Source organism: Charadrius vociferus, unplaced genomic scaffold (assembly GCF_000708025.1).
Source record: "Charadrius vociferus isolate BGI_N301 unplaced genomic scaffold, ASM70802v2 scaffold220, whole genome shotgun sequence".
Taxonomy (NCBI): domain Eukaryota; kingdom Metazoa; phylum Chordata; class Aves; order Charadriiformes; family Charadriidae; genus Charadrius; species Charadrius vociferus.
Window position 1 is genome coordinate 876563 of NW_009646506.1, and position 13101 is coordinate 889663.

The following is a 13101-nucleotide window of genomic DNA, read 5'->3' on the forward strand; positions in this document are numbered from 1 at the left end:
CTGTGCCCCCGCGCTGCGCCCGAGCCCGGCGGCGAGGCGGTGCCGGAGGGAGCCTCCACCCTGGCGTTCGTGTTTGATGTGACCGGCTCCATGTACGACGACCTGGTGCAAGTTATCGAGGGGGCATCCAAGATCCTGGAAACGTCGCTGAAAAGACCCAAGAGACCGCTTTACAACTTCGCGTTGGTGCCTTTCCACGATCCAGGTAGGGATTTCACCCTGGAGGGTCCGGGCGGGATCCAGGCGTGGGCGCGGGGGCTCCGCCGCCGTGTCCCGCCGCACGGAGCGCGGCAGCGGGCGAGGTGGGCTCGGGCTCGGGAAGGAGAGACGGGGAGCCCGAGCAGGACAGCAGAGGAGGTCTGTCCAGCTCGGGGCTGGCTTTGATTAAAAGGTTGGGTTTCCTGCGCTTCCAGGGGACTGGAGCGTAAGTATTTCTGTGGCACCTTAGCCGTGCTTGCCACACGGGTCTCTCCGCTACGGTAAGGTTTTCTGACCCCCTTCCCTGTCTCCGTGCAGACAAATATCAGCACACCTTCCAAAAGCCTTCAGGATAAGCTGAAGCGCACTGTATGTGCACTGTATGCACCGAAGAGTAGTTTAGGGGATCAAATACTTCTCTTAATAATTCTAATAGGAGCTGAAGTGGCTTCAGGGACCCTCTCTCCTAATAGAGAACACGTATACTGGTAACGAAGCTACTCAGGTTTTTTCAGTGCCCTTCTATGGGAGTACACTTATGAACATACATAATGCAGTTGCACTTTTACTCCAGGCTTGTTGTCCCATGTTTACATTCAGAAGCTTGCACTGAAATGATCCAGAAGCTTTTACATGGTGTGTTTTTTTGGTTTGTGTTCTTATTTCTTTCCCTCGTTTTACCTTTTTTCTTTCTGCTGTGCATTGTGTGTTACTCTCTTTCAGCATCTGTTTTCTATTCCCTTCCTATCTCTTTTTCTCTGGCTTTCTTCCTCTTTCCTTGTCAAATATCTTCTGGTGGCTTGAGGAGGAAATAGGAACAGGATGCCCCAGGCTGGTGATGTGTGCTGTACTATACAGTAAAACCTTTTGTAAAAAAAAAAAAAAAAAAAAAAAAAAAAGGAAAAAGAATCAAAGAGTGGAAAAAGCCTTTGAAAATTACCTTCCTAGTTCTAGTTTCCATGGAATATCTCAGAATATGATACTCCAGAAGTCAATTCTTAAGAGTTCAATTTTTTTTGCAGGGATGTCATAAAAATGAAAACAGACACCCCCTTCTGTTTTCCCTAGTCATAGATATTTCTGCCTACAAGATATATGTTTGCTATTGTTATAAATACCTTAAACCAAATGCTTGGAAAATTAAAGAAAAATTAATCTTTGCAACTTTTGCTGTTTTGTTATCTATAAGCTTGCATAGATTCTCTATTTCTTTTCTTCTAAGGAGTTGATCATTGTGATATCAGAGTATCCTACCACAAAAGGGTCTGTTTATGTACCTTAGTGTTTTCACCTTTGATGTAAATTTTTTTTCCTACTTTACCTTTTTGTTATTTTATGGAACAAACATATGGGACTTAAGGCATCAGGACACAGAAGGAAGCAAGAAGGAAAAGATTTTGGTCTAGTGTAGAGCCTAGAACTCTTTTAAATCCTTTTGGAAAATCAAGCTGGTAGCTCTTCTTGGAGCTCTTTCTCCTTGGATGGGTCAGAAAATCAACATGATGGGGTGGGAGTGTTTTGATTTTATTTTATCACCATAATCACACCTTATACATCTTTCCTTTCTGCTCACCAAAGTGATTCACTGTAAGAATGTATAGTTCTCTTTTTCAGAGGGTTTGGGTATCTACACCAACAATGAGAGCAAGAAGATGGTCTTGAATGGTGCACTCTTTAGTTTTCAGGTTTGTGTGGATGTTCCTTTGTTCTTGTGCATCCTCAGTAGAAAGAAGTTCCAGCTTTTATATCACTAGTAGTCCCAGTGCTTAGCTTTCAGCACAGGTCACTTTCAAATCCTTTGTTTCAATAGCTACATTTTTCTTTCTCATCCCACATGTTTTCCCTTCCTTACTCAGTTTTTCTTCTGCATGTTTTTCTCCTTTTCATTCCTTTTCTCCCATCTCTCTGACCCTCTTGCTTCATTGGCTCTCTAGGGTCTTTGTTTCTGTTACTGACAGATTCTTTTAATCGTGCTTTGCTGTACCACCACCTTCGTGCTCTGTACATACCTCACTAGCAAGAAATCCACTGCCACCTTCCTCTGCTTGATTCACATTTTTTCCCCTCTCAGACTTCTTGCTTCCTTGCCTTCTCCCCCATTCCCTTGCTTTCCGCAGGAGATCCTTGTCCTTGGCAAATGTTAGTTTTCATTCAGTAGAGTAACTGAAACTTAAACTTGCAGAGAGCTGACCTATACAACAAAGAAGTGCTGGCGAACGTATATTGGTGTATCCTGTTACATGTCTCTATATGGAAGTCTGACTTCCCTACACAGCCGGAAAGGGCCTTACTTTTTAGCGTGATGGATAACTTGTGAGGTCATAAAGCTGTTTGAAAGTGGTGAATGTATAATTTTAAACTTAATTTTGTCTTAATTTCTGAAAACTATTTCTCTACATCTTTCTTAGAGTTAGAAGGACACACCTCACTCCAGTGTCTTGAGTTTTACGGATATAGCGGTTGAGACTTCTGGTAATCTTGTATCTTATATCTGATGATGACCAAGCCTAGGCACTTGAAAAGAAATACTGTTGTGACCATTTCTTCAACATCTGTTTTTGAATCTATAGAGAAGTAACTTTTCTCAAAAATCTAATAAAAAATATTGCTTGGCTTGTGTTTCACAGTGTCCAGTTCATTTACCTAGTGGTGTTCTTTCTGAAGACTGCTCAACTGAATTGATGAGCATGAGATTATTTTCCCCCCTCCCCCCAAGTTGTCTGATTATTAGCTCAACTGATAATTTTTCCTTCAAAAAAGAGCTTTATATGTAGGTACTCCAGAGACAAATTTTCCTGATGTTTTTGTGAGGTACTGTGATCGATGAGGCAAACGGGACTTTCTACAAGGTGTGCAACATACAGTTGGACCTTGGCTCCAAGGAGGTTCTCGTTGTATAAAGCTGTTCTGATCCAGATACACTCTTTATTGATAGGTAATTACAATGGAAAGTTGCTGTGGATTTGGCTTTTAACTCCATTGTTCTCCTAATTTGTGTTGCGTAGTGTATGCTGAACAGTGCCTCAGTCATTCATTTTGCGGTACTGCTTGATTAGTACTGATTAGTGAAAGAGCTCAAGTGCTTTCTAAGCACGATAAAGAGTTGTTGACAAGGAGAGTGTATTCACCAAAACCATACAAGAATTTGTCTTGGCAGGGTCCTTGACATCACACAAGGTACATCTGAATTATAAATAACTTGAGTTATTTAAAAATCTTTCTATATTCTTCTTGACTACATTGTTACCAAAGTGCTGCATGTTAATGCTGTATGCCAACACATTGTGGTCTTTGATGGTAGATTTAAATGTAGTTATGACTACTGCAATGGAATTTTGCTCACACTGCGGTATATTGGTAAAACACTCCTAATTAACAACTAAATTTTTTAGTATCGAACCTGAGGTTTTGGCACAGCCCAGACTTGTGACCTACAGAAAAAATTTGTAATGGGTTTCACATTCTGATACTGCTGTACCATCTGGTGGTATGCTGAGATCTCCATTTTGCAAAAGCCTTTTGTTTTGAATTCCGCTTCATGTGTAAGCATGTGCAACGCTTTAACAGATTACAGGAATTTTTCTATTGAGGTTTTTCAATGCCTAAACATGATCCCAGAAGTTTTGTAGATAGTGAAAAGGGCTGTTGACAAAGAGGTCTCTTGCCAGACTCCTGTTTAATGGAAAAACTTGGGGGGGGCGGGGGAAGAAAAAAAAAAAAGAGGAAAAAAAAAAATAATCCCCCAAATTAAGAAGAGTTGGCACAGGAAATTTTTGAATTGGAACTAAAGCTTAAGATCAGCAAATGCTTTTGCATGTTGTGGGTCCTGATCTTGTACTGACTAACTCCCATTGTATACTGTGGAAATGGGATTGAACTCAGAATGTCTTGATTTAATGTCTGTGGCCAGCTTTTCTATTTTTTGCTTTATGCCATTAAGGAATTTTGGAATGGAAAATAAGCCTAAGAGGACAAATTCATCCCTAGTATTTTTCTGTAAAGTTAGTGGAATTATACCAGTAATAACTTTGACTCTGCATGATTTAATCAAGCATTTCTTTAGTGTGAATGACTATTTTATAGACCAAACTCCAGTAATTAATTTTAATTACAAGAAAAATGAAGGGAATACGTAACCTCGCGGCTTCCTAGTGCATGGGATGATATTTGTCTGTTAATACTCTGCATGTCTACAAATCTCTGATACAAGCATCTCCTAACCCTTTTTCTTGCAAAGGAGATAGGCAACATATTTTCTATGTGAGAAGAGGGGAAACCTTAATACTTCTTTGTTCAGATGGGACAATAGTACTGAATTTAAGTCATCCACCTAGGGTCACGTAGTAAATGTGTAGGAGAACTAGAAATACAATTACGTTTTTTTTTTTTTTTTTCTTGATCCTAATCCTCTTTTTGAGAGTAAAGCTCTGATTATATGATGGAATAATGGTAGGTAATTATATTCAACTTTATAACCTGGGGTCACCTTTATTTAACAGACTTGCAGTGCTATATCCATAACAACAGTTAGGCTACTGAGCCACGTACTAGCTTGGAACAAGTTCAGAAGGTCATATGAAAGGTCTGAGAACTTTGGTTTTTGCAGGTTTGATAGTTGGGGTTTTTTTTTAGAAGTTACAATGAAGAATAAATAATAGGTTTTTTTCCAGAGGAGAAACATAAGAAATTGAAATTAGGCTATTAATGGAATTAAAATTTTTCATACTTCCTGATATAAAAAGTATTGTAGTTATACAAGTGGATAATAAAGGGAGATGGAAAGCTGTGTGCAGAAATGGAGAAGTATAAGCTTTCCTTTATGTGTTAATGTCTGCCTTGAAAAAGGCACTTCTAAGTGATGAAGAATAAACTGTCCTCTGAGTGTAGCAATGAAAACTCCACACCTGCTCAGCTAAAATTCTTCCTGTTTTTAATTCAACTGCTGTGGCTGCATGGCCAGCCTTCCCACTATGAGCCACCACTTTGTTGTTTCTGTATCTACAGGTAAACAGTATCACTGCCCCTTCACTCAAACAGCAGGTTTCCTACCTCAGCCTCTCCTGATAGCTTTTCTCCAACATGTTACACTGCACTCACTCTTTTGCATTTGTCTGTCGCTTGAGGTCTTTGGCCTCAGGCTTTACTCTTAGATTTATGGGTGTCTATTAAAATTTTCAGGCAAAGGCTGAATGTATATAAATCGGTTGTCTGAAACCTTTTCCCATTTGGGAGAAGTTGAATGGTCCTTCTGGTACAGCCTGATGAAGAAGGTAATTTTCTTCAGGATTCCCACTGGTTCCTTTGTGTGGGGGAAGAAACGCTTCAAGTCTTGGCATTAGTCTTACTAAAGAAACAGGAACATAGAATCATTTAGGTTGGAAAAGACCTATAAGATCATCAAGTCTAACCATAAACCTAACACTCCCAACTCTACTACTAAACCATGTCCCTAAGCAACATGTCTACATGTCTTTTAAATACCGCCAGGGTTGGTGACTCAACCACTTCCCTGGGCAGCCTGTTCCAATGCTTGACAGCCCTTTTGGTGAAGAAATTTTTCCTAATATCCAATCTAAACCTCCCTTGGCACAAGTTGAAGCTGTTTCCTCTTGTCCTATCATGTGTTACTTGGGAATAAGAGACCAACACCCACCTCTCTACAACCTCTTTTCAGGTAGTTGTAGAGAGCAATAAGGTCTTCCTTCAGCCTCCTTCTCTCCAGACTACACAATCCAGTTCCCTCAGCCATGCCTCATAGGACTTGTGCTCAGGATCCTTCACCTGCTTTGTTACCCTTCTTTGGACACGTTCTAGCACCCCAATGTCTGTATTGTAGTGAGGGGCCCACAACTGGACAGAGTATTTGAGGTGGGGCCTCACCAGTGCCAAGTGCAGGGCGGCAATCGCTTCCCTAGTCCTGCTGGTCACACTATTTCTGATACAAGCCAGGATGCTATTGGCCTTCTTGGCCACCTGGGCACACTGCTGGCTCATATTCAGCCAGCTGTTGACCAATACTCCCAGGTCCTTTTCCACTGGGCAGCTTTCCAGCCACTCTTCCCCAAGCCTGAAAATCCCATCAGATAAACTGAAGGTTGTGTAAGGTTTTTCTTCGCTTGGTTTATTTTGGACTTCTATAGATATATAGTGACAGCATTAATGAGCGCACATCCAAGTTTTGAGTTTTTCTTTCACGTCTTAGGAGACACAGTGTAAATTTACAACTTCAGTGCGGCCTTGGTATGTCTGAAAACAAATGATAACCAGCACTGGGCATAATAACTATTAAATCTTCCCTTTTGTGCTATAACTGTTGAAGTGTTACTATTACTTATTATTTCACCATTTAAAATTTCAGCAGGAAAAAAAATACTCTGTTTCCTTAAGGCTCAACTACTGCCTCTTTATTGTTGTTACTACTGCTAAGTTTTATTGTTACTGTTATCAGTTGAAAGACAGTCGCCAATACTTTATAATAATGAACAACTCCAAGTTAATAAGGATGAAGTCTAAAGCACCTACAGATATTTTCCATCTCTGTTGAAACTTCTATGATAACCGTACTGACTGTATGTGCAATGAGTGTTTTGAAACCTTATTGTTGTCCTAACGGAGTCATCGAGATCACTTACTTCTATTTTCTGAAGACTAGTAGATAGCAAAATACAGACTTTGCTAGAGGATCACACACCTTGCTGAGAAGGGAAGAGTGGTGTGTAGGTTCTGTAACTTCCACTCTAGATACAGTTGTGTCTTTAGATCATATGCAGCGAACTGAACCTGTTGAGAAGCCATTCATCACTGTTCTCGGGGACACCAGTATAGAAGTGTAGGCATACATCACAAAACACACATTCAAAGAGCAGCACAAATTCACACAGGGCCAGTATGAAGCTCTGGTTGGTCTTTCAACTGCTGGTGTCCTGCACAAAAAGATTTGTCCCTGATTTCTCATTAGAGGTTGCTGCCCCATTATTTCTGTTACTTTAACTATTTGCCAATTGATCTCAAAGTAAATATATCACAATACTGAACCAGATTAGAAAGTGATCAAGCTGGTGCCAGTTAAACTGAAAAAAAACAGCGAACCTTTTCCCCAGATAAAAAGTGGCTGCACAGTGTATTTCACCATGTCCTGAATTACCCAAGCAGTGAATATGGTTTAATCCCTCTGAAATGCTGTGTGGAAGGAGGATCTCTTAAAGCTGTCTGCCTGCCTGGGCAGCTGAGGACTGCACCCTCTCCTCCTTGTGAAGCAGGAATAATAGTTGCTCTCATCTAAGGTAGCAACGTCTGATAACTGGGAGCAGTGGGAAGGAAGTAGATGCCAACAGTGTAAGAGCTGAATTTGTAGTCTTCTGACTTCTTCCATGATCCTTCCCCTCTTCTTCCCTCCACTTTCAATTTATTTTTCAAAAGTTGCAGTAGCTTGTGTTTCCACGCAAAGTAATGTATAGAAGCTGAGTTAATCCTATTCATGGCAATAATTGTTTTAACAGTAGGGCACATTGGCCATGAGTCCTGATGGGAGCTCTATGGTACGGAAAGAAAAGAGAAAATTCTGATGATGGTTTAAATTGGTATAAATGCCCACAAATCAAATTTCTAATGTTTTATAAAAAGCAGATATTTGATGCAGATCCTCAAGTGCTTTTAAGCTATGACTAGGTTGTCCCTCCCCAAGACTGGTATATCCTGTCTCTTTCTCATCTGGATAAAACAGTTATTTTCTGAGAATGCAGAGTAATGAAATGAATAAGGAGGCATAAATATTATATACATCTTTATCTCACTTTAACTGAGGCAATAGTGTTCACTGAAAGATGAATTGTCAGTGAAATACACAGAGGGAAGTTGACAAGGGGGCTAACCAGAGAACATTTGTCTCTTGAAATGCCAATCTTGCTCTTTTAAAGCAGCAATGCTAGAAGTTAACTGTGAAAAGCAATGCCTTCTGTGGTGGGGAAATCAATAGCCTTTACTGAAGACAGGAGCTTGAGTTCTCAGAGGAGAATGAAGGAGAAAACCCCTAGAACTGAAGGCTGCTGAAGCTGAGACGCTGTGATCCTTAATCCTGGCTCTATGTGCTGCACTACCATCCTGCAGTACCAGCTTGATTTGGATCAGGCACAGGGACAGGTTCACGTGCCTTTACAAAGCTCTACATCATGTGATACAGAGCTGGGCTGCGTGTTAACTACAGGAGGGTAAACAATACTTGTTCCTCTGTAGGGGGGCATGGAGTGATGGGACTACATTTGCTGGTACAAACTGTGCTTGAACTTTTCTTAATCAACGGTGAGCAAAAGGAGTTTATGTTGGGTTGGTGCTTTGTTATGCGTCTGCGACATTCTTCATCCTGCTGTACCCACTTGTTAGGAACCTCAGAGCTATTTCCTTTATGCTGTGTGGACTTGAGGTATGTGTCTCTGTAGTCTTTCTAACTTGTGCTTTACGCTTTTTGTGTGTGTATTAGAGGCTGCTTGGAATTTATACTAGAGTGGATTCAATTCAGTCAGTTGAGGGTCTGGGTAGGATGGTTTAAGGAGTATGAAAAAGGAGCACATATTTCATTTACTTAATGAATTTTGAATGTGGCCTAAAAAATGACAGGAGGAACCCTTTAGATGGAGAAAGTCCTCAGATGCCAGTTGGTATATATTTTCCAATTGACGATTTGATTTTTGGCATATGCTGTGGGCTTTGGTTTTCAAGGAGATGCATACATCAGAGAAAATATTTGGAACATATGTTTTTCAGTTTGCAAATGGCAAAACAATTTCTCTGTTGAAAAAGACTGATGGTGTTACTTGATCAGCTCACCATGCCTTGATAATCAACAGTTTTCTTAGAAGAAATAGGATGGATTTAATGAAATGTGCTCTGGATTGGCTGCTTCATATGCTTTCTTTATTACTGCCAGGGAGAATGCGTAACTGTAATTCAACAATTACATTGTTGAATATAATAATTTTTTATAACTATTGCCAGTGTTTAGGATTTCCTGTTTTAGGTGTGTTGGTCTCATATCTGATCTGTGAGGTCCTTTAGTTATGCCTATTGTGTATTCATGCTATGCAGTTGTTGGGTAAACTCTGCATCCAAGATTTGCATTTTGTAAAGGAATAGTTTGCAATGATACATTTTTAAGTGGGATCAGAGTGGTTTAGGTCATGCATATCCCTTGTGGTCTATGGTTAAACTTACTGCCTTTTGAAGAACATGTGCAATCTATTCTTTGGTAAATGTAGAAGTGAGCTGAACTTTTCCCTGTTTTTGCCAGAGAAGAAGCACAATGACTTTGTGCCCTGAAATACTTGAATGGGATCATGTTATGTCAAGATACATGAAGCCATGACACTGAGGACAGGATTCATCCTATTTCACTTTAGGCAGTTAACTGAAGAACCTCAGCTGAGACATTAGCTACCCAAAGGCTCTTTTTGTAATTCACAAAAAGAAACTGGCACCTTTATGGAGCATTTCATTACTTGTGAATTTTTAAATACTCTTTGGAGGTCTCATTTCCTTTCACTGGCTGCAGAGGGAGCAAAGGTTAGATCAGTTAAAGCCTTGAATTTAGGAGGTATGAAGTCAAGTGAGAGGCTCTCTGCTTTCTGACTTTTTCCTGCTCTGGGGCTGACTGTCCAAATAATAGTCCCTGAGATATTATATTTTACACTGCTTGTCATCCTACCACATGCATACTGAGTGCTCAGATGAGTTTAGCTCACATGAGGAAGTAGGTGATGATGTCCTCCCTGGTTCTGATGTGATCCCAGACTTTCAGCCCTGCTAAAGAACCTCCCCTGGTAGGACATTTTGAGCTAAAACTGAGTAATGCTCCAGAGGCAGCCTGTGCAGGCAGCTCCAGAATAAACTGAGGGGCTTTTGTGGGTCTGCTTTGTGTAGTGTGTTGGTGGATGCCTAGTGATGTGGCTAATCAGAATGTCTTACACCTCATTTGCCCTTACCGCAGATTGTCAGCAGGATTTAAACCTTGGGTGTTCAGCAGAGACCCTTTCTGTGCAAGCTAAAGGAGTAATACTGGCAGGCAGGAGATTGATAATCTCTGTGGGGATAAGCCACAAATGGGGGCTGTGATACACACTTACTGTGTATTGCAAATGTAAACAGGCTGTGTGTATTTATGAAGATATGTTAACTTATTGTTCTGTATCCCATGTACTCTTCCATATTGATTTTCTTTGGCATCCTTGGTACTCCTCTTCACAGAGACGCTGTGTGCAGTTTTCCAGCTCTGCTCAAGTTGTAGCCCTTTTCCTAAAGTATACTTTGCCACAGATTTCAGTCTGCAAAACATTACTGGTAAAATATATGCATATTTGAAAATGACATGTTCCCAGACACCAAGCCAACAAGCTGCATACATTACATGCAACAAAAGATAATTGAAAGTGTTGAATTTATTTTCAGTAATGTATCCCTATTAGCGGTCTCATCTGTTCACTCTGGAATAGTGGCTTCCTTACCATATGCTCTTGGTAATACAACAGTTAGTGTGTGAAATTAGGTACAATGAATCAAGCACATAAGTGTTCAGAGCCTGTGTATTACATAACGGGACTCCCAAAATAAACTTCGATGTGTGAGCTTTGTGCAGAGAGAATTTTAAACTATTCTTCAAGGTGCCTACATGAGCTGGCTGTTGTGGAAGGCAGCTGGCCCCCTCACGGTGCAGAGCCTGTTGCAGAATTGCAATTGAGAGGGAGTGAGCTTTATCTCTGTATTTCAGTGCTTCACTGTTTTCACAGGAGCTGTAAAACTTCCTTCCTCTGCTGTTTTTTCCCAGCCATAGGACTATGAAATACAAAGACAGCTCTAAAAGACAATTTAATGTAGCCTGATACATAGTAGAGCCAAATTCCCAATATCAGCTTTATAATGATAGGATAAATTACAAGCAGAAGAGCTTGTCTGCAATGAGATGTAACCAGAAGCAGAATGGGACCCCAGGTTTTCATGCTGGAAAAACCCTGCTGAAGTGAAGTGAGTGGGGGGTGGATTTGCATAATTAAATGAAAATGAAGGAATGTCTTGTGTTGCTGTAGTCCCAGCTAAAAGTCTGGTCTGTTTGCTCAGGATAGCAGCTCTAATCTATGACTATAGGTTACTGCTGGATTCCTGCCATCTTGTTTAAATTAGATTCATAGCCTGGGGAGTGGAGGGTGTAAGCAGGAAGCCATTGTAATTTTCATGGTTTGGACACCAGTGTATTTTCATGAGCTGAAGTTAAGTGTCTCTGGGGATGCTGAATATCACTGAAACATTTCCTGAGTTCTCTTAAGCTGTACAATGGTATGTCCGAGTCTGTTTTCCAAAGGACAGAGCTTTTTGTTTAGTTAGTGAGGTCTTAGTTAGTTCACTGAACTAGTATGCTTTTGCACTTATAATTTATTGAGGAACAGAAGAGGAGGAAAGTTGTGCTGGAAAAATGAGGTCCTCTGCCTTAGAAAGCTAGGAATACTGTAGTTTCTTTTATAACCCCATAGTAATTTATCTTTCTATTTACTAAAATGCTCAAGAAACCGTGACTTTACAACTACTGTGTCAGAGCTAGTTTTTTGTAGGCTGTAAATAGGTGAAATGGTTAGGCAAGCACATAGTTTTAAGTAAAAGAGCAATAGCTGGAGCACCCAGGCAGCTCATTGTATTATTGCTCATAGTATCATTGACTATGGTTGCTGTCAATCTCTGGGCAAATCACTTTGCACTGTGGCACTTCTCTTCTGTTTTATGTTGCTTAGCTTGTCCAGCACCAACACAATAGTAGTGTGGTTTTAATTAGAGATCTTTAGCATAACTGTGCACACATTAAATACTGTCTTTTACCAGAGTTTGGGTATCAGAAGTACTGCTGGTACCTAGCAAGTGACACAGGCAAAGCCCAGCCCCAGCATAGCCCCTGGTAGACCGCTGAAGCAAGACATGGTGTGCATTGGTTGGGATAACATTTTGACTGCTTTCCTACAGCATTTGGAGAATATAACATGGTGCTTAGGCAGTGGTGCTTGTCCAGGAGTGCTGCCTCCTAATTTAACAGCATCCCACTTAAAAGCCTACATTGTGGTGTCTTAGGGCATTTCAGATGAGTGGGTTTTTTTGGTGTTTTGGGTTTTTTAGTTTGTGTTGTTTTGGTCATGTCTTCCCCCTTTAAATTGTACATAAGCTGAATCAAAGCACAAGGAATTCATGTGACTTACTCCAGAGTCACAGTCCTCTATGTTAACCACAAAGCCACAAATCACTTATTTGTCCCTGAAATGTTTACTCCTTCTTTTCCTTTCTTTCCTAATCTGTTAGACTCCCACATCTTTTTATCTTCTTCTTCTCTGCCTTCAGCCCATCCCTTCCTCAAAGTTTCCATTGACCCTTTTCCCTCAGAGGTTTGGTGTCCCTCCTTTATCTCAAGATTTCTTGGCAGTCTGCAGTATCTTTTGCATATACAGACTGGATCCTGGTGATGAAATGTGTTGCTGCTAAAGGCAACACATTCTTGCTCTGAAAGAAGTGCTGTGTTGGCCACAAATAGGTTTGTGCAGGACCTGATGGAGAAATCTTTCCCCTGCTGCTTTCAGTGGGTCTGATGGCTGATGTTTGCCTTAGCACGAATGAAGGTGCCAGCAAGGACATGTATCATTCTCACTGCGCGTATTGGCCATGTGAGCAAGTACATTTCTGGAGTTTGTTCTGGGTCTGAGTTGGACCAACTGACTCTGATATTTTGTTCCCTGAAATTCTGGCGGAATCTGTGGACATAGATTTTCTTAAAGGTGTAGCTGTATTGGATGAAAAAATTACTGCTCTGGACTGCTATCTGCTTCCCTCTTCTTTGACATTATGGCCTTTTCTGATCCCCAGCTGTGAGTGCCGCTTCGCAAT

At 40.8% G+C, this 13101-nt stretch overlaps 1 protein-coding gene across 1 annotated transcript in view; it reads left to right on the forward strand.

Annotated features, from left to right (window-relative positions):
- HMCN1 (hemicentin 1) overlaps positions 1-13101 on the forward strand; it is a 214230-nt gene that overhangs the window by 510 nt on the left and 200619 nt on the right. Inside the window, exon 2 of the mRNA XM_009884504.1 lies at positions 4-205. Within this exon, the coding sequence (XP_009882806.1) occupies positions 4-205 (202 nt within the window). The remainder of the gene's footprint in view (positions 1-3; positions 206-13101) is intronic.